Source organism: Procambarus clarkii, chromosome 47, assembly GCF_040958095.1.
Source record: "Procambarus clarkii isolate CNS0578487 chromosome 47, FALCON_Pclarkii_2.0, whole genome shotgun sequence".
NCBI classification, from domain to species: domain Eukaryota; kingdom Metazoa; phylum Arthropoda; class Malacostraca; order Decapoda; family Cambaridae; genus Procambarus; species Procambarus clarkii.
This window is the reverse complement of record NC_091196.1, coordinates 24,610,658-24,632,049: the sequence shown is the minus strand read 5'-3', so window position 1 is coordinate 24,632,049 and position 21,392 is coordinate 24,610,658. Positions and strand designations below refer to the sequence as shown.

Sequence of the window (21,392 nt, the reverse complement as noted above, 5' to 3'; positions counted from 1 at the left end):
CTTTGTCTGAATAGCTGGTGACCGTTTTAAAGCGTTGATTTTTACAAGATTGTTCTCTGTGAGATGTTGGATGAGTCCCTCCCTCAGGATTCTCGAAGTGAGCTTGCAGATGTGATGATATCCAAACCTGTCTTCCTACAAAGAACGTCACTTTTCGATCGTATGCGTTACATAAGACCAAAAACTGTCATGTTAGAAAATGGAAGTGGCTCACGAAAGTGACGTACTGTCCCGTTTTCGGTTTTGGGTCCTCCGGTAGGTTGGGAGAGGACACTTTCCATTGACCGTTTGCTTCACGTTGAGAAATCTTAGGACGGGTTGGATGTCCAGCTGATGGATGGTAGTTTTCTGTCGAGCTCTTTGTGCCTTTCTTGAAGATTGATATATTGATGAAGATTAAGCCACCCAAAAGATGGCACGGGCATGAATAGCCCGTAAGTGGTGGCCCTTTTTGAGCCATTACCAGTATCAAGAGCTGATACTGGAGATCTGTGGAGGTGCGACTGCACCCTGCGTGACGGGAAATGTCTCCCGTCCCTTTCTTGAAAAATAGGGGTGACATTTGCATATGTCCAATCTAGGGAAACTATCCCTTGGTCCAGGGATTGTCTGAAAAGGAGTTTCAGTTGTATGCATAGTGCATCTGCCAGTTCCTTTACGACTTTGGATTGAATTCCATCAACACCTGGGGCTTTTAAGTCTTTTAGTTTGTCAACGCTCTTTTTTATTGTGTTGCATGTTATGGGTCCCTTAAGTCATTCTCTTCACCTCCTTCCAACATTTGGGTGGGTAATGGGATGTCATCCATTCTTATTATATACATGGAACAATGACGCAGTTAGTCAGCCCGTGACAGCTGACTAACTCCCAGATACCTATTTACTCTAGGTAACAGGGGCATAGGGTGAAAGAAACTCTGCCCAATGTTTCTCTCCGGCGCCCGGGATCGAACCCGGGACCACATGATCGTGTGTGTGTGTGTGGGGGGGGCAAATTAGTTAGTTAGTAATTAGTAACAGCTGTTACATTTTTGTAGTGATTGATTGAGAGTTGAGAGGCGGGGTGAAAGAGCCAGAGCTCAACCCTCACAAGCACAACTAGGTGAGTTAGGGGAGTACAAGCACAACTAGGTGAGTTAGGGGAGTACAAGCACAACTAGGTGAGTTAGGCGAGTACAAGCACAACTAGGTGAGTTAGGCGAGTACAAGCACAACTAGGTGAGTTAGGCGAGTACAAGCACAACTAGGTGAGTTAGGCGAGTACAAGCACAACTAGGTGAAGACATCAACTTCCCACAATGGAAGAGTCTCTGCTTCACCGTCAGAAAACGAGCATATCTACCTGTTGCCTTTCTTTATATTCTGATCCTTTCCATAGTATGTTTGATCTTGTTATTCTGCCAATACTAAACATAATAAATGTTTGTATAATGCAGCTAATTTAACGAAAATTGTTTAGTCAAAAGATATTTTGTGAAGAAAATCTGTGAAATATTAGGTATGATGACTTAGACCAAGCCGAGGTCATGAGTGAACCAGAGGTTACGAACACAAGTGGTAAACAACTTTCGCCAGAGCAGGAGACACCTGTGATCATGGCCGGTACCAAGCTGAATACTGTCGGGGTTCTCTTCTTCATACTCGTTTCCCTTGGCCTGGGGGAAGACTGGTCGTTCGATAATGCTCCAGGGATCGCCATGGAGTACAAGATTCACATAGACGCGGGTAAAGAAGACTGTTATTATCAGTATGTGCATCCGGGCGCTACAATCTACATCAACGTACAGGTGAGATGACAGCTGTCACCCTCACACACCCACCTCATGTTCTCATATTCATAAATTACGGTATGGATTGGAGTTTTAATATACTATTTTGTAGTATTAGTGACTGTAGCCATTCTTTGGGAAAATAAAAGCTTGGCGATGTTTCGCACGTGTGAAAAAAAAAAAAAAAAAAAAAAGGCCCCCCCCCCCCCCGGCTAATGATTGACTTTTGCGAGAGGCAACATATATAAGAAAACTTGCATTAATGGCTTTGGCAGGTAGTTGATTCCATGGGATTATTACCCTATGGGTGAAAATGTATTTCTTTCCTTGAATTTTGTTAGTCTGTACTGAACTTTTTCTAAAGAAGTTATATCCTTTGCAAGGCAAGATGTCTATGGCTTTTATATAAGAGTTTAGAATGGGATGAAGGAGGATTTCTACAATTAATTACTACTATTCCTTAACATTAAAGATTCATTTATTTATTCTACTGCAGTGGTATGATGTTGATATGGTAGGCTAGGTGTGTATTGTAACGCCTTTAGTCTCATAATTCGACCAAACAAGAGTTAAGCAAATGCAAGTCACCAGTTACAATGCATATATTCTATATCTGTACAACCCCACAGAGGAAGTGAGAGAGTGCTAACTCCTGTGTTTACAGGCTCATAGGGTCCAGGTTGGTTGTCTCCCACCAGCTGCTCTGCCATTTTCCCTGATCTCTGCCATGTTATAGGGGGTAATGAAGTCACCACAAGCCATACATATAAGGCCTATACAAATTTCAATGTTAGAAAAACGTTTGCAAGGCCTTTTTATCATTTTTATTTTACCATAGTTTTGTGACTGCTGCAAATTGGATGTGATTCATGTTTGTCATCTATGTAGTTCATCGATGAATATTACAAAAAGAATTAGACCAAAGATTGAATTGACCAGTATAGAACTACATTCAATTTTGTTTATTTGGTTGAATTCTCCTCCATTTTGAACATCTTTTTGCTTTCTATAGCTTTCTGCATTCAAATATTTTACTGTAGATTCCATGTGCATGTAGTTTCTTGCTGCACTATTGTTACCATATAAAATGCTATGCAAATACCATGCATACTAAATTGACTTGTATTCCCTTTTCTGTGCAATTAATGTTTCTGAAAAGTTTTTTTCCTTTTTCACATTGGAATCTTTATTTTATATGGATATGTACCCAGCAATGCCCACATCTCTCTCCCAGTTGGAAAAATTATCATCATAACTTGGGGGGTGGGAACAAGACCCATCATTTCAAATTTCATAATTGCTGGGATTTAGAATAGGAACCATTCCTTCTTAAAGAAGAATATTGGGGGATCAACCCTGACTTTCCCTATGACACTCCCCATACAGTTGCAATTCCCCATGCAAAGCTTCATGCACGAGGTGTCTAGCCTCCAACCTTGGACACGCATTCTATTTTACGGATATACAAAAGATTTTAATCTTCACTTTGGTGTCCAGTGTAGGGGAAGAAGCTTTCCATGTAAGCTATTGAACCATACCAATGTTGCACTTGCTATGTAACGTATTAGTTTTTAAGAAAAATTTTCATGTTTAAATCTGATACAGGTGTTGAAAGGTGGTGATGGAATGGCTGGTGTGGCTGTACGAAACCCCAAAGGTGAAATTGTCCACCCATACTCGTGGAAGAAATCGACAGAATACGAAGAGGTTTCTCAGGCTGGTGGATACTATGGCATCTGCATTGATAATCAATTCTCACGCTTTGCTGCAAAACTTATCAACTTTTACATGACAACATTCAGGTGAGATTCCATACATGAAAAATATTTGAGTACTGTACTCTAGTACTGTATTAAAAACTAGATGTTATTTGTTGTAAAATTTATGGAAGCAGTTTGCTTGTGTGTGAAGGGGCAAAGAGGATTGCATGGGATCCATTATTTTGTAAAGTAGCAACTAGATCATAAATGATCACAGGTCACACAGTGACAATTTTAAAGTGCAATTCGGGTTGACAGCTGTTGGAAGACGGAAATTGATGACCAGTTATTTGAGTTGATTGGATATCCCATAATTTTTTTTTTGTACTGCCACCGAAAGAGAAAAATATTCTATTGGAGAAAGATCTGACAGTAGGCACTTGGCAAATAAATTTTAATTTTTTTGTGGGAGGGGATACATGAATGTTCCTCTGAATTTACCAGACCACCATCTCTTAGTGGCCTCAACAGGGACAGGAAGCCAGTAATGTGTCTTGATATTTACAGCTTTGGTAGGTAGGCAAATCCATGGGTTTATTACTGTATAAGTGAAAAGGAATATGTTGTTTTCTGCCCTACATATGATTTTTTTAAACACGCACAGAAGAGTACTGGAACAGACAGCTTCCGATTCCTATTAGCTGGTATGGAGCTTTCCCTTCCCATAACTCATAGTAATCCTTCTCCATAAGTATTTTCTGGAACACAACTCAATCTCTGGACAGTTCTCTGATACTTTAGTTCCCTGATAAGCTCTTCCCACACTGCATGGAAAAAGTGATTTTCGGTAATTTTGAGTGACGATACGTTTGTGTTTGTTTACTGTTGAAGACTGACTCATTTTGATGACTCGTGACTCTGATGACTTTTGATGACTCGAATGACTCATTTTTTAGCGTCGTCATAACACTAAAATGTTAATATTGTCTGTTTTCTTGACTTCTCTTGCTCTTCAGTACCTAGATATAGTGCAAATTAATTTGCACTGTATTCTAATACCTTTTGATTCTTTCTGGAAATGTTCCTTATATATTTTTTACAGGGGCTGAAACTTGATACTATACTGTACCTCTTGCTAGTTGTTCACATTGGATGTTATTCAAACCTTTATGAAAACTGGTGCTTCAGCTTTTTTTTTTTCCACTTTACTGTTAAATTTGTTATAATCGGCATCATAAAAATTTTAATTTAGCTGTTGGTATTATAAGTTTCATGTTGCCAGTAATATAAGCATTACTGACCAATTAAAAAATTATGCTTTATACTGCATTAAGGCACAATGAGATCCCTTATTTTATGGTACCTCCACAGGTATGACCTTTGGGAGAAATTTAATAAAGAGCTGGAAGATATGGACATCAGTGTTAACAACTTTACAGTAAGTTATCAATATACCTAGCCATTCATAATCTTCTACAGTTCTCTTGATGGTACAAGTTGAAGTTAAAAGTTGAACAATTATTATTACATACCATAGTTAACCCTAGCTTAAAAATACATACAAAATTGTTTCTTCATTTTCAGCACTCGATTAAGGGCGTTGATCAGCGCATACATGAAATGTTGCTCTTCCAAAGCCAATCTCGGGCAAAAGAGGCTCGGGACTTTCAGCTGCTGATCAGTAATAATCAGTATATTCAGTATTGGTCTCTGGCTCAGTGTATAGCAATTGTTGGGGCAGGGGCCATGCAAGTCTTCTTTTTAAGAAAGCTCTTTGATACACAGGTCACTACAAAGTCAGGTGGTAGAGCATAGTAATTGTCAAACTTGGAGTCGGGCAATTTAAAAAAATAGAAACAATGTTGTAATAATCTAAAGTACAGAAATTGGTTGATCTTGACACTTATGTGCAAGTTTTTATATTTTTAAAACATTATGAAGTACAGTTGACTGGCAATTTGTGGCAGGTTACATGTAGTGAACCTCCAACTTCACATTTTTGTGCTTTTATTTGCTACTGTGTTAGATATATAATTTCATCAGTATTCTTAATTTGTATGCGATATTAAGGTAAATTATTGTGTAAATTGGATGAGTTTTTGAAGACATCATTGTAGCTAAACACATTTTGTTTGACTTAAGGAAAACTGTACAGTGCTAATTTCCATTCATAAATTTTAATGTCTTATGTCAAGAAAATTTTTAAATTTTATAGGCTTACTTGAATTAAAATGACATTTATGGGTGCTGGTGGCTGAATCTCAAAACTTTTATTGCACATGTATAATCATGTTGTCTCAACTTTTTAATTATAATTTAGAACTAAGAATGTTTTTGGTCCCAATGTATGTAAGCATTACAGGGGCTCTGTAATTTATTTTTTATTTTTATAACTCTGACATTCCATATTTGTGTTATTTCCTTACATTCCTTTATATTTTATTTGAAAAGATCTGACTTTTATAGGTTAATCTATTAACATCATCATTTTAGTTCTTGTATTATAGCATCACCACTGACCTCTTCCTTTCTTGAGGTGGGAAGGAAGTTAACAGGAAGGATGGAAAAGTGTAATGGTGCCTAACCTGCCATCACTAGTTGCATCATGGGGTAACAAGTGCCACTTTGCTAGACAATAATATTGTGAGGGGGAAACTGTGACAAGGTTGTTAAACACCCCCCCCCCCTGCTGCACACTGATAGTAAGCTTCTCTTTGCCCCCAACCCCTACATATCCCAAACCATTTACGACTCTAGATGAGGAGGGATGACTGGGCACCAGTCCTTAACTGTTCATCCCCCCCCCCCCTCTACAGTAATTGCTGAGGAAGGTGGGGGTACCTGGTTGTAAACTAATTGGGAGGAAGTGTTCCATTGAAAATTAGTGGGGCAAGACGTGCCAGGGCATAAAGTTAACAAGGACATGCTGCCAGCAATGATGTGTGCCAGTGTCAATGGTGCAACATTGGTACACACAGTTGCACATGTGTGCAATTGTTGGCAAATGCAAGAAATAAAGAGCCTTGCAACATTGCTTGAATAATCTGCGTGTGAAATATTATAGCTCAAGGAACACGTGGTTTACACAGATCTTTCTTTTTCATTTTCATGATGTGTTTTGCTAGGAAGTTCATGACCATCACATTATGAAACAGTGAGGCCAAGCGAATTCGGGTTTTGATGTTGATAATGCATGTGCCCACCCCTGTTTTGAGACCTTAAACCTCACATGATGACAAGATAACATGTATGGCACACCTTTATAATACTACCTCTCTAGTCCAGCTGTGAATTGGGTAGTTATCGGTGCCACAAAGAGGTTGTACACCAAAAAGATGCTCAATGAAGTTTTAGTGGTTTTACCTGTTGAGGAAGATGTGGAATGTGGCGTGAATGTCAAGGCTACGAAAAACTCTTGAAAATTTGAAAAATTATTTGATCAAGAAAGCAATTTATAACTGGGCCAAAGTGCAGAGTAAAGGAAATGACTTTGAAGAATTCCTGAAAGAAAACGCTCGTAACTACAGTCATTGAAGAGGAGGAAGACATGAATTTTGAAGGATTTACAGATGAAATTCATGGAATGTTCTGAAATGCTGGTGAAAATTTAGGCAGGATGTGTTTGAATGGCTACAAAGAGATGTTGATAACCCAGGATATGGTGTGATTGAAGAAGAGATTCTTCAGTCCATTACTGGTGAGGTTGACAGGAGGAGGATGAATATGGCAATGAGGAATCAACACTACAGATGCAGACGACGAGTCACAATAACGTGGCTGAAATATGTTGACCAAACCACTTACAAGAAAGTGAAGGGACGACGACGTTTCGGTTCGTCCTGGACCAGTCTCGAGTAGATTCTCACAATAGACTTGAGAATGGTCCAGGATGGACCGAAATGTCATTGTCCCTTCATTTTCTAGTGTGGTTTGGTCAACACTACAGACAACCAGATAAAATTTTCTCATTTCATCTCTTCCGTTGATATGTTAATTAATTTTTCGTCCAACTGTGCTAATCCAGAAGTTGGAAACATCAGTACTTGAGGCATGGACCAATGAACATAGGTGGCAAGCAAAAGACTTGTTATTTGGTAAGAATAGCAAGCAGAGGCCCTTCAACAAGTGAAACCTCACAAGCAATCCAAGGACCTTCAACCAGTTAAGGCTCGCCAGAAAGTCAAGAGCCTTCAACCAGTAATGCCTCGGCAGCTGGCAAACAAACCAAACCTTGTCAAGCTTGTGCACTGAACAGTAATTTTAGTGTTGTGTTAGGTAACGTAAATTTTGTAAGAACTGCAGATTTGAAGATCTACAGTATCATTCGAGAAGAACTACAACAAGGTAAGCTGTAGTTTGTTTTAAATAGTACTGTATATATTTCTGTACTGGTATATTTTTTTAATTGTCGGGGAACAGGCAGTCGGTTTATATATGTGTTAGGCTTTTATCGAGGGTCCCCTTCCCCACACCATTTTGCAGATGGACATGAAGCCGTGTCATTTGCTAAAGCTTGACCACACTTGACTTTGAAGTAGCCATAGATAGCATGCCCATGCACTCTGCACCAGGCCCAGACTTCTGAAATGCTGTATTTATCAAGAAATACAAAAAACCATTATCACAGGCCATAAAATTTTTTTAGAGATTGAGCCTAGATACTGGCATTATCCCTGTCATACTTAAAACAGCAGAGATCATACCACTTCACAGGATGAAGCAAACACAGTTTACACAGGATGTAAAGCTGATGTAAAAAAATATGGCCCAATAGTTCTAACACTGCATATCATAAAATTCTTTGAAAGAGTGCTAAGAAGTAAGATCACGAAACATGCGTAATTATAGTGTCTACATAACCCTAGGCAACATGATTCTGAACAGGGTGCTCCTACCTCATAAGTGTTAGACCACTATGACATAACCTTAGATGCCAAGGAAGACAAGCAAAACGCTGTAATATATACAGATTTTGCAAGAGGTTTTGACAAATATGACAATGGTGGTGTTACATACAAATGCACACAAAAGGAATTACTGGCAAAGAAGGGAGATGGCTCCTTAACTTCCTAACAAATAGAACCCAGAATGTAATGGTCAACAAAGTAAAATATGAATCATGCACTGTTAAAAGCTCAGTTCCTGAAAGTACCATGCTTGCTCCGCTACTTTTCCTCGTCCTCATATCAGATATAGACAAGGATATAAAATTTATAGTACTGTATCATCCTTTGCAGATGACACTAAAAATTTTCATGAGAATAGACAATATAGAGGACACGGCACACTTCCAATCTGGTGTTAATAAAGTCTTTTAATGGGCCACAGAAAATAACATTTAATGAGGATAAGTTCCAGTTACTGCATTATGAAAAAAACAAACATCAAAGCAGAAACCACTTGTATAAGTCAGACCACACTATTGAAAGAAAATGTGATGTGAAAGATTTAGATGTAATCTTGTTGGAAGACCTTACGTTTAAAGAACACAGCAAAGGTTGTCACAACTGCAAGAAAAATGACAGGTTGGATAAAAAGAACTTACCAAACAAAAAAAATGCCATGACAAAGATGATACTTTTTAAGATGGTGCTCGCTAGAGTGGAATATTATTGCACACTAAAAGCCCCATTTAAAGCTGGAGAAATTGCTGACCTGGAATGCGTGCAAAGATCTTTTACCACTAGAATCCACTTGCTAAAACTTCTCAATTATTGGGACTGCCTAAAGGCTTTAAATCTGTATTCCCTAGAGTGCAGGTGGGAGATGCATAATAATTTACATTTGGAAAATATTAGAATGGCTGGTTCCAAATCTGCACATAGAAATAACACCGTGAGACCAGAAGGCATGTCAAGATGAGCAAAATAGCTCGGGTGGAAAGCAGAGGTGCAATAGGCAAGTTGAGGGAGAACCCGATGTTCATCAAATGCCTAAACTTTTCTACACTCTTCCCCCTACACATGAGGAAGAACTTGCCGACCTCTTGTAGTGTTCAGAAGAGAACTCTACAAGACCCTTCAAAGGATACCTGCTCAACAGACTGTGTTGATCACACATCCTTTGCAGTACATCAGGCTGCACGTAGCCACATAGAGCAACCTGGTTGATCAGACCAGCAACCAGGAGGCCTAGTCCGAGACCAGGTCGCGGGTAAGTTGATCCTCTGAATCAACGACAGTCAATAGGTAGACACAAAAATTAGCGTGAAAATTACTTCTGTAGAAGACATTGAAAACTATAAGCTAAGCAATACTAAAGTTTTCGATTGGGCAGCAGAAAATAACATAATGTTGGAGAGTGATACATTCTGGGTACACAGTTCTTAGATATGGTAAAAATTAAGATCTTAAACCCATTTAGTCTAGCATTACCTACCTACCCATTCTCATGCACTAAACAATCTCTGTTGCATTTACTTCTAGGAATTTTGTTCATGTTATAACATACCTGTGTTCTACACTGTATTTGAACAACCACTCATGCCTAACAAGGACTTGAAATGCATCAGTAAATATTCTTTCTTTACTCGCTCCACACCGAACCTCACTTGGTGCTACATCAGTTGCACATCCTTGAACACCTTACAGTATTTTACAGTTTTTATAGTATATTTATAGTACTGTACAGTACTATATAGTATGGTAAGTTTTATTACAATATACTTCATTTATTTCACTCCAATATTTGCACAACTCAATCCATGTGTGTATTAACCAACTTTTGTGATATTACACAATCTCTCTAGTAATATTTTTACATTGATGTACTTTTGTAAAACTAATGTTTTCCGTGAAGTCAGAGTACAATGCGTGTTGTGCCAAAATCTTAATGTTTTCTTGGCTCTCACTGATAGAATGTGGTCAACCCAAGCAACAATAATTTCTGATAATCTAACTTCACCCGGGTGCCTGGGGAAAATGTCCATCCAGTAATGTTCAGCCAGGCTCTTTGGCCATTAAGTCAACACACTCGCCTGTATAAGCGTGTTCAACATAAATAAGGTATGTTTTGTACATCAAGGCATGTTATTTATTTTATTTTATTTTATTTATGCATATACAAGAATGTACATAAGGAATGTGAGGATACAAATATGGTAATTACAGTCTTGTAAAGCCACTAGCACGCGCAGCGTTTCGGGCAGGTCCTTAATCTAAGAAAATTTTAAGGAGGTAAATACTTGCAAAATTTATAGACAAAAAATGATAACAGATAACAGGAATGTAATAAGGTTATGGAATAAGTAATTTTATATATACAGTGTTGTATAATTATACAGTAAATTTTTTATTTTTTTATAGTGTAAATGTTTTCTTACTGAAGATTTGGTCATCATGTGAGTATGTATTATGATGATAAATGTGAAGAGCATTATTTTCTGTGATAAGAAATGTGAAATGAAGACAAATCCATGTTGAAGAAAGAAGTTGTATTAATTTTTGGTTTTACAGTACAGTATTTTAAAGCGATCGTGTTTCTTTATTGATTGTACTTATTGCATTTGATATTTGGTCTTGGGTTGGAACACGCATTGATTGGCATAGTTAATTTAACTTTACAGTAATTTGTTAAAAAATGTTTTTGTTTAGTATGAACATAAGACACTTCACTCTTACTTGACATAGTAAATTTCTTTTTCAAACCATTACAAGCCTCTGTGACAACCAAGCTGAGAATAAGGGCAGCATTAAGAGTTGAGTATTAAAGCATGTAGGATGTAGGGATGTCATAAAAAAATACAGTATATATATGTAAACATTTTTAGTTAAATTAACCGCCAAAAGCGGTACTGTAATGAAGCTAAAAATAGTATGCCATGTTTAGTTTGTGCAGTTATTTAATGGACAAATGTTTGACGTCCAGAACAGTAGGTGAAATACTTTGTAGAATATACAAATTTACATGTCAAATTTGGCGTAAGTTTAAAAATGTCAAAATACAGTACAGTTCTACATGGAAGTACTAGAAGGGGTACTTGGCAGTGTCCTTGATAGTCTGTCTCTTCCTCTCCACCCTACATTCCCCTTCCTTTTCTCTCCCTGCCCCTCCCCTTCCATTTTCCCCTACTCTCCATCCACCTAATCTTCATTTTCGGGTGAAGAAATTTAGGGACTCTGCCAGCCACCTTTCACTGGTTTGTGGGAAAGGTCACTATCAGGCTTTAAAGTCCGTGTCCATCCTGTACCTCGGACTGTTCGCTTAACAAAGTTAGGCTAGACTAGACCCAAGTACCTAGCCTTCAATATTGGACAGACATATTCTCTTTTTATAGATGTAGGACTTTTCTAATGCCTCTTCGTTCATTTGTTGTCATTCACATAAAGACACTATGTGTTGTACTTAATTTTACATGTGAATAGAAGCATTACTGTAGCATTTATACATTTAGCACTCTTTCCCATACTCCAATACAGAATATGACTCGACACTTAAACAATGGAACACATTACAATCAACACAATAACAAGACTTCTGGAAAATCATTAATATATTTGTGGTGTAAAGTAAACGAAGGAATAAAAAGTATGATAATTTCCGGGGGGGTTTCCCTACAGCTACCTGGAGCTATCTGGGCTGATATGCATGTATTTAGACCATGGCATCAGTCAAAGCGAATGGAGTTCTTTGACCTACTAGGGACAATGAGCCAAAACCTGGCCCCTCTCAGAGAGGAACAAGGTGGAGGGCCTTGATAGCTCCGGGAAGCCACTGGGTCTCGCCCAGGAAATGGCGTTTCATTACATTCAATGCTGTTTTTTTGTAGTTTACAAATTTTGTAGATTGTCTTGATGCTTATTTTTTATTTTTATTTATGTAACTGCAGTGTGACAATGGTGTAAATATTCCTTGAGTGAAAGATATCTGTTATGCTACAAGGATGACACTTAGTGAAATACTTGTACAGTATTTTACAGAACCAGGTGAGAGTTAAAACTCAAAAGCCACTAGTGTGAATGAACGTGGTAGAGGTGCATCACAAGCGTGCTCTTGGCATCTTATACACCTTTGATAGGAGTGGTCAGCCATGCTGTGAGGTGAGCGTGAACAATTTGTATCTGCAATATTTAGTGTTCTTCCGTCTCTAGCCCAAATTTCTGTAGCAGTACTATATAAAAAAAAAATTCTAGGAGAGTACTGTAGTACTATTAGAATTTGATATTGTATTTATAACAAAAGATATGTAGGGCAAGACTAATAATAAAGTACAATCATCAGTATAGTAAGCATATGTTCATTGGAATTTTCAATCTAACCCTTGGAATGCTCAGTTTTCCAGCTCTGGATACTTTTACTGTACAGGTATTTGAAAAATGATTAGTTTTCTTTGCAAATGAGTTACATTAGAATTAGTTTTTAATATATACTTCATTTGATATACAAAATTTAAGATTATTTTAATTTATCTATTTCCTGAAATTTAGATGAAGTTACATCTTTATTTTGCAATAAATTTTTTTTGTTGGATTTTTATTTAAAAAAAATGAGCAAATGAACTCCAAAATTGGTGTATTTTTCAGTATGGTGGTGTTGCATGCTTTCAGTCATCTAAAAGGATCAAGACTGTACAGTAATTTACTAATAGATTTAATTTTTTAAATATGTTGGCTGTGAGAAAATATATCTTTAATTTAATCAGTGTTATGCAATGTGCATCATCATTTGGGATGCTCTGCAGGGATGATCAAGTTAAGCTTTTCTGCATAAAATTGTTTCAAGTTAGCTTATGCTTCATTATTATAGTCAAGCACTAGAGCTGTGCATTGTAGGTCTCCAAGCTGTTAAGACTTGAAATGACTTCCACGTTGCTGCCACGTGCAAGTTTGTCAAAAAGTCAAGTGTTGCAAATTAAGTTGTTTTAATTTTTTATTATTGTTGTCTTTGCAAATAAATAAATAAATAAATAGTTCCTCTTTATTTCACATAGTCAACACATATCCACTTCTAAATACTTCCTAGGTTCAAAGATGGTCAGAGTAGGCTTCAGTGGCTATTTTCATATTCTATACAAACCTGTATAAAGACTAACAGCTTGAAATGTCCGACAAAAAAATTTACGTTTTAATCTACACTGATGCTGGAAACTATACAATGAAGTAGGAATCTTCTATTGAAAAGGTGGGGAGCACCACTTGGGGGAAGACATCCTTTCCTGCACAGGCCAGTGTTTTGTCCCCAGTTGTGGAAACTGTAAATGCTTTACCCCTGCACTACGAACAATTGCCAATGGAACAAACACCTAACCTAAATATGCACAACACCCTAATGTATATTTATATAAGAAAATCACTGCAAATGAATAGCATGTTAACACTTTCACGCTTTAGATTAGAGATAACTCGTCGCCGTTTTCTCTTACGATTCCGCATAACAGCCGAGTTTTCTCGTCCATCGAAAAAATATTTCTATAAATTCCATTTTTTAACCGAAATGGATGGGGATACTTTTGTTTTGTAGGCAATTTATTTGCGAATGTTTTGGTACCAGAATGAATATTATATCACATAAACTTCTATGAGTAAAAAAAAAAATACACAAAGTATGTTTGGGGGTGTGGCGAGCGTGTGGCAGTGGGTTCCCTTTAGCCGTTGATATATCCAACACGTGGGAAATATTTGTATGTGTTATGTATATGTCTGTGTAGGGAATTTTACTGCGATCACTGTCATACAAATTATAAAATGTTTCAACAAGTATAAACATGACAAACATCAAACGAACGAAAACAATGCGTTCATTTCTGCCGCGAACGCATACTGAGCGACGTGGTTCTATATTTGGCGCTTCTCTTACACATGCTTTGTACAAATGTTATACAGTTCATCTTATAGAAAATTTTATTGCGAACACATTGGTATAAAAAGAAATACGTACATAGAAAAGTAGGGTCAGGAAACGTATAAACTTTCCAAGCATGATTTCCCCCCTGTGTTTTCGCCAGTGCGCTCGCGGCTAACTACTCTCCACTTCACACACTCTTGCGGGTGGGCAATTACCTATATTAAACATTCATATGCATATGTCCGTGTAGAGAATTTTATTGCGATTCCAATGATACCAAAATTAGCGATGTAGGACAACTGTAGGCTTCGCAACCATTAAGAGAGTGGAAACATTTTGTTGCTGTTTGGCGCTCTCGGCGAGTGATCTGCATAGTTTTTTATTTGGTGTTGATACTCCTTATGCTTGGGCGGCATTTTATAGGTATGCTCTTATAGACAATTTCATTGTGAACACAGTGGTACCAAATTTAAATACGTGCGCCTTCAATTATTGTCAGGACAGTCAAAAGAGTGTACACTTTTCGGTCTTACCGCGTAGGCGCGCGAAGTGCCGAAAGCATCTGGGGTATTGTTTTTTTTTGAGCGCCGAGAGCGCGAAAGTGTTAAAATATGTATATGCATCTTTGGGGTCTATGTTCATTTCATGCTGCTGCATGGAGTGAACATAGTCTGAGGACAGGTTGAGTAAAAATATTTTAAGTGCTTCCCATGCCTGTCATTAACAGTTACCTGATCTGGCTGATTTTAATGGCCCAGTCTTTTCCCTAATCTGTTTTATAACAAACCCTCTAGGATTTGCCTACCTTGCCATATGTACGTCATAGAGCGAGAGATTTTTGGCTATACAGTACTGGAATTGCCAAAAGGCACCAAGCTGGGAAGACTAAAGTTACCTTTTGAATATCCTGTTTCAGAGGGGTCACAGATGCTTAACATTCAAGATGGAAATACAGGAACAAAAGGCGAGAAAGGCATCAAATTCACAAAGGAGTATTGAAGAAATAAGAGGGACATTAGGAACATCTTTAAAAATACTAAGTCATACTGCAGGGTATCTATAATGCTTAGTGTTTTATTTGTCAAAACATTCAAATACAATACATACTTTCCTCGTATCACTTTACATTAAATCAACTAATCACTGCACCAGTATAAACTTTGTCAAGTGTTTAATTTGGCTTAGTTTTTCAGACACGATGGGTACAAGGGAACTACAGCATTTGCCTGATTTCATTCACTACTATGGAATTACAGTGCACAAGATATTCCATAAAACCTGATTAAGCAAAGAAAGCATGGGTAGCTTCCATTAGCATCCTAATACAAGTGATAATGTTTACATAGCTAGTTTCTTAAATTAGTCATCATTAGCCATGTCTTTTCAGCAAAGATCAAATATAATACCAGGTAACCATTGGTGACACTACCTGTACCAACATTGTCTAACTAGGCTGAGGGGCTTTGACCTTATTTCCATAATTTGCTTGTCTTGGCATATATAAGAGATCATAAATATGTATATTAAATTAAGATTAAATTAGAAGATTTAAATTAAGAAGATTAAATTTTATGTAAGAGAATTTAAACAATTACAACTTATCTTGAATTGGACACTCATCTCTAAAGTATTAGGAACTTTGAACAGAAGAATGCACGACGCTTCAAAACATCTAAGCACTTTAGGAAGGGCATCCCTAGACCAAAGAAACAAAAATTCAATCTTGTTCTGTAAATGTAAATATACAATAGCCTAATCTCTAGCATTTATGATCTGGACAAAGTCTGGCTTGAGAGATGCCCCACCCACTAGGAACCCATCAATATCTCCTGTTTTGGCCAATTCTTTGCAGTTTCCAGGAGTGACTGACCCTCCATAGATGATGCGGGTAGAGTCGGCAACCTCTGCATTAACATTATCGCGAAGCCACTGACGCAGCTTAGCATGGACTTCCTGGGCCTAGAAAAAAAAAAAAAAAATACATTTGTCATACAAAATGGTTTAAAATCTTGTGAACACTTTCATTTCAGAATTTTGGAGCCTTGAAGACATCGGCCAATATCCTTGAAATAAACATTTTAAGATTTTATAATTTACAAAAGCTTATAAATGGAGAGGAATTAAGAAATATATTTGGAAGGTGTCAGTACATACAAAATCAATTGCAAATAAAAGCTACATATATTTGCAACTGCAGCACAAAGTAACAGCCAATATTAGAAACTAGGTGTAGCTTATTACAAAATAGTAGAACATGAGGGAGGAAATTATTGCCAAGTCTCAAAACTGGCTAAAATTTATAATATGAATATAGTAATTCATTGTGGCATTGACGACAGTGCTTCAGTTTACCAGTGTCACCCCACCTAGTGACGATCACTTGAATATTACATTTGGGAGGACGACTGGATATATGGATGGGGGTAGGGGGGACTGGATGGATATATGGATGGGTAGGGGGGACTGGATGGATATATGGATGGGGGTAGGGGGGACTGGATGGATATATGGATGGGGGTAGGGGGGACTGGATGGATATATGGATGGGGGTAGGGGGGACTGGATGGATATATGGATGGGGGTAGGGGGGACTGGATGGATGGATGGTGGGGGCAGGACTGGATGGATGGATGGATGGTGGGGGCAGGACTGGATGGATGGATGGTGGGGGGGGGAGACTGGATGGATGGATGGATGGTGGGGGCAGGACTGGATGGATGGATGGTGGGGGCAGGACTGGATGGATGGATGGTGGGGGCAGGACTGGATGGATGGATGGTGGGGTGGGACTGGATGGATGGTGGCATATGCCAGCAAGAGTCCTCAGTAAAAGTAAAGTGCAGTTAAATGTTCAGATTTTATTTATGGTTTATATTTATACCCAATTGATGAATTTGACTGATGACTTTGGGGGCCGACCACTGAGGACAGGCAACCAGTGTAGGTAAACTTGTTAGGCTTACAGCGAGATATCCCTCTTAGGTCGAAGAGACCCTCCCCAGGCTGCAACCCCCCCCCCCCATGCTAATTCCTGGTTACTTTTTTTACTGCTAGGTGAACAGATGCATTAAGTGATAGAAATGGTTGGGTGTGCTTCCTGTCCCACCCAGGATTCAAATTAAGAAGTCCCAATTGAGTCTAGAATGAACCTGACTATACTGCCAAGACCCTCTAAATGTACAGGTACCAATACTAAATTTAATAAAACTGCAAATGGAGGCAACAAATTTCAAATAATATACTGTGATGTGTTTGGTAGAGAAGGCACTTTCTAGCCTACTTTGGCCTTTGATGCACTAAACTGAAGTTGACAAGTCTTATTCAATATGTGGTTACTCTCCATTTGGAACCGCTACTGATAAATGCTATGTTTTTATTAACCTCAAACGTGTATTCCTCAAGCTTTTAAAATTATTAATATCAACAAAATACAGTACAGTACTGACTTGTTCTGGAGTAGCAGTCTTGCCAGTGCCAATGGCCCACACAGGCTCGTAGGCAATGACAACACGAGACCAGTCAGAGATGTTAGGCACTAGGGCCTTCATCTGGGCAAAAACGACCTCCTCTGTGCGGTTGCTCTCACGCTCCTCAAGTTTCTCGCCAATGCATGGTATCACCTGGATAATATAAAAACGAAGTTTCCATATACAAAATTATAACTAACCTAATATTCTGAAAGAATTTGAGACTGTAGTTTATGTTTATCATCATTTTAAATGTTATATTAAATTGATGTCTTATTATTTAAAAGATTTTCATTCAAGCATACTTTAATTATTTTCTAAAAAAATGTAGACATGTAGGTATGGTAAATAAACTAATTTTTATAGTATGTATTACAAACCTCTTTCTATACTGATCAGTTAGTCGATTGCTCCCACAATCAAAGTGGGCAACAGGGTAATAATGTCAAATGGAGCTTTATAAAAAAATGCATTTTTTTTTACGTACACCTAGTTTGGAATTTTAATTTAATTTAAACGGCTGAATGTAATATTAGTGAAAATGGGAAATACTGTACAGTCAGTTGAAGATGTATACTAATGCTTACAAGGGGCTGCATTTGTAACATTTTCCATAATCTGGAATTAAAAAGTTTTTTTGGGAAATAAAAAGTCGAGAGCAAAAGTACAATACCTATTTTGTAGCCTCACCTTCAGCCCAGCCTCGAGTGCATGACCCACTTTCTCACTGATGAGAGTGTCAGGTTCATTGAAGACGTTCCTGCGCTCAGAGTGTCCAAGTATAACCCATTCACAGCCACAATCCTTGATCATTGATGGGGAGATCTCTCCTGTGAAGGCTCCCTTTGCAACCTTCAATAAAGAGTACAGTACAGTATCAACATCTGAATTACACAAGATTTATACATGCGCAAATTCTGTAGTTGTAAATATAATTTATATCACTACTGTGATTTCTTATTTTCAGAAGATGGAAGACATTTACTTTAGGACACTAGCACCCCAGACCATGATGGTCATCATTTATACAGAAGAACAAACATTGTTAACCCTTTGTGTGTTTTAATTAGTATTTTTGCCATATAGTGTCAGTCTGGTATGTTCAGTCTAGCTTGCATGCTGAGGCCTTCATTTATCTGAGTGTGTTTATACCATGCACACTTTGATTATTTACATAATCTGAACAAGGAGAGAAGTAAATGGGACGAGTATCCTCTTGCATCATAGTTCATGTCACTTTCGGTGCAGCTAGACTTTCCATCAGAAGAGATTACACTAGGTCTAATCTCCCTACACAAGTCTTAAAACTTCAAGCTGACACACAATGGTGGTCTCCAGATATTATGCAAGAAAGAAATAGTAAAGGTATCCCTAACAAGGATAATTTCTGGCAATACCTTATAGCAGTTCTGAGCAGCAACGCCAATATTAGAGGGGAGGTGTTCCCGTGTGTACATGAGGTAGCACTGTGGGCAGCCAACCACCACCTCTGGAATATAGAAAAGGTACAATTTTAACTGGATTTAGTGAGGGTAGGAAGGGGAATTATGAGGAGAAAGTGCCAAGCCATTACAACTATATATAGCACTTAGAAGGGGGTCAGGATAAGGATTTGGGATGGGACGGTGGAAAGGAATGCTGCCCAACCTTCTTTGACTAGTGAGGGTAGGAGAGGTTACACACTATCAAGATATAGAATATCAAATGAAAGCTAGGAATGTCAGTTAAAAAAGTTAAGAACAAGAAATTTTGTAACAGTTGAAGGAACTAAACACCTGGCCCAGGTTGTAAGCAAGTTTTGTAAGCAACTTAAAAATTAGGTGTTCTTTTAAGAAAAGGGTTTAGCCTGTGTCCTTAACTGTCCAAGGCTTTTATTTGTTAGCATCCTTAAGTTTTAAGTTTTTCCAATATTCATTTAATCAAACCCTATACTGTATACATCAGAACAAATCTGGTGACCTTTGACAAGCTTCCAATTTCCTGTCCTCGTCGAGGCCACCAAGTGTTAGTAGCCCTCTGATAAATTCAGGCAAATACAATATTCTACAATGTCACCCCCTCCATACCAAAGAACTCCTACAGTAATTAATAAAACACAGCTGGAGGCAACTGGCAATGTTTAATTCATTGCAAACGTGTCTCATCCGCCGTGTTTTATAAAAAAGCTACACAAGACACATTACAGTCCCATCCAGGATGAAAAAATAACCGGATACAAGCACTCGCAGGAGTAACAAGATAACGCCGCTCCATGCGCATCCTTATCTCTCCTTGCGACAGGATGCAGGTCATGACAAGTGTATGACAGTGACAAGATATCACACGCACCATTTTCACCATCAACTAACTCCCTAACATATGATTGTCTGCAGGTCAGACCCTCAACTGGCCATAAGCCACTGTAGTGAAGGTCAGCTGACACCTCCCATGGCAAGGTGCCAGTAGTGGCCGCCAGGGTCACCTTCTACAGTGTCAAGGTCATTATTGATCCATTAAGATTAAGCCACCATGAAGGTGCTACAGGCACAAATAATCCATAAGTGGAACCTCTTTTTGAGCCACTACCACGACCAGCAGCTCATACTCTACCTCCCTCCTGGAGGTAGAGCATATATTTTTTTTAGGGGTGGGAGGGGGGAGGGGGGGCTGTCTGGGAGGACTAACTCTACCAACTACAGCACTGCTGAGTTAGTGAAGGACTCTTAGGTCTTCCGTTTTTGTTAGCGAGTCTTGGCGTGTTGAGAGGTGTGACCTCCGGAGCCTCTCAAGGTCACCTCACACCCAAGGTCATACAGGGCCAGCCACCGGCGCTCACACGTCTAGCTGCACCAGTAAGTCTTACCTGGTGTGTGTGGCTAGACCCGTCACCAGGGGAGGGGGTGGACCTTGAGGTGACCTTCACCGGTACAGGTCACGGTGGCAGCCACCTGCCCGTCACCCCTGTGACCTTCACAAGGTCGCCCTCACCCGGCCTCTGCCCTCCCCCGTCACACATACCACTACCAGTACCACACACAGGGGCCAGGTGGGCGCCCCGGGACACAGGACAAGAGGGACAAGATACGTGACCTGTGGAGGACACAGTAACACGGGTCCCCGGTACTCACCGGTGTCGGCGCTCAGAGGACCCTTCATGAAGCTGATGATGGAGTCAATACCCGCCCTGTCCCCGTTCATCTTCCAGTTGCCACCCACGAAGAATTTCCTTTGGTTAGCCATAACGATGAGCGAGAGTGAGAGAGCGAGTGAGGGCTGAGGTGCGAGCAGCAGTGGTGAGTGCGGCGGTGTGAGGCGGCGCCTCAGCCCGGCCCTCACGGGGACTCCCTCACTCACGCTCATGTGCCAACTCTCACCCGTTTACACTTCTCACTCACTCTTATCACCTCACACTACACCCTCTTCCACACATACTGATTATAAAATATACTAAATTTGTAAAACAAACTTGTCAATTATAAAAATGTAGGGTGATGCGAGTTCCAAGTTATTGTCAGGATAAATCTGGCAGGATGCTGCGCTCTGACGTCATGATACGTCATCAAGTAGGCCCGCTCCCCGCCGGTGTTGCCATGGCTCCCGCTACTAAATATTTCCACCAATTGAAATCCTCACATTAGGCAAAATTGTACTTAATTTTGTCAAAAAGATGTTAATAATATAATAACCAAATGTTTA

At 38.9% G+C, this 21,392-nt stretch overlaps 2 protein-coding genes across 2 annotated transcripts; one reads left to right on the top strand and one right to left on the bottom strand.

The window, feature by feature from the left end:
* Positions 1-1,510: 1,510 nt before the first annotated feature.
* On the top strand, positions 1,511-5,872 carry loj (logjam). Its single transcript, XM_045749884.2, has 4 exons — positions 1,511-1,786; positions 3,374-3,570; positions 4,840-4,906; positions 5,053-5,872. Exons 1-4 carry the CDS (start codon positions 1,526-1,528, stop codon positions 5,281-5,283), a joined length of 756 nt encoding a protein of 251 aa, XP_045605840.2. The 5' UTR covers positions 1,511-1,525; the 3' UTR covers positions 5,284-5,872.
* Positions 5,873-15,304: 9,432 nt separating this feature from the next.
* Positions 15,305-21,037, bottom strand: Tpi (triose phosphate isomerase). The gene is made up of 5 exons (XM_045749886.2): positions 20,825-21,037; positions 19,115-19,206; positions 18,408-18,569; positions 17,697-17,870; positions 15,305-16,209 (listed from the first exon to the last, which is right to left on the bottom strand). Exons 1-5 carry the CDS (start codon positions 20,934-20,936, stop codon positions 16,003-16,005), a joined length of 747 nt encoding a protein of 248 aa, XP_045605842.1. The 5' UTR covers positions 20,937-21,037; the 3' UTR covers positions 15,305-16,002.
* Positions 21,038-21,392: the final 355 nt, after the last annotated feature.

Bases quoted from the DNA above. Each gene is read 5' to 3' on its own strand.
- Tpi (XM_045749886.2), bottom strand. From the start codon at position 20,936: ATGGCTAACCAAAGGAAATTCTTCGTGGGTGGCAACTGGAAGATGAAC. The intron at 19,207-20,824 runs GTGAGTACCGGG...TCTATATTCCAG, and splicing joins TCCTCTGAGCGCCGACACCG to AGGTGGTGGTTGGCTGCCCA. The intron at 16,210-17,696 runs GTCAGTACTGTA...TTTTTTTTCTAG, and splicing joins AGACTGCTACTCCAGAACAA to GCCCAGGAAGTCCATGCTAA.
- loj (XM_045749884.2), top strand. From the start codon at position 1,526: ATGAGTGAACCAGAGGTTACGAACACAAGTGGTAAACAACTTTCGCCA. The intron at 1,787-3,373 runs GTGAGATGACAG...AATCTGATACAG, and splicing joins CAATCTACATCAACGTACAG to GTGTTGAAAGGTGGTGATGG. The intron at 3,571-4,839 runs GTGAGATTCCAT...GTACCTCCACAG, and splicing joins TTTTACATGACAACATTCAG to GTATGACCTTTGGGAGAAAT.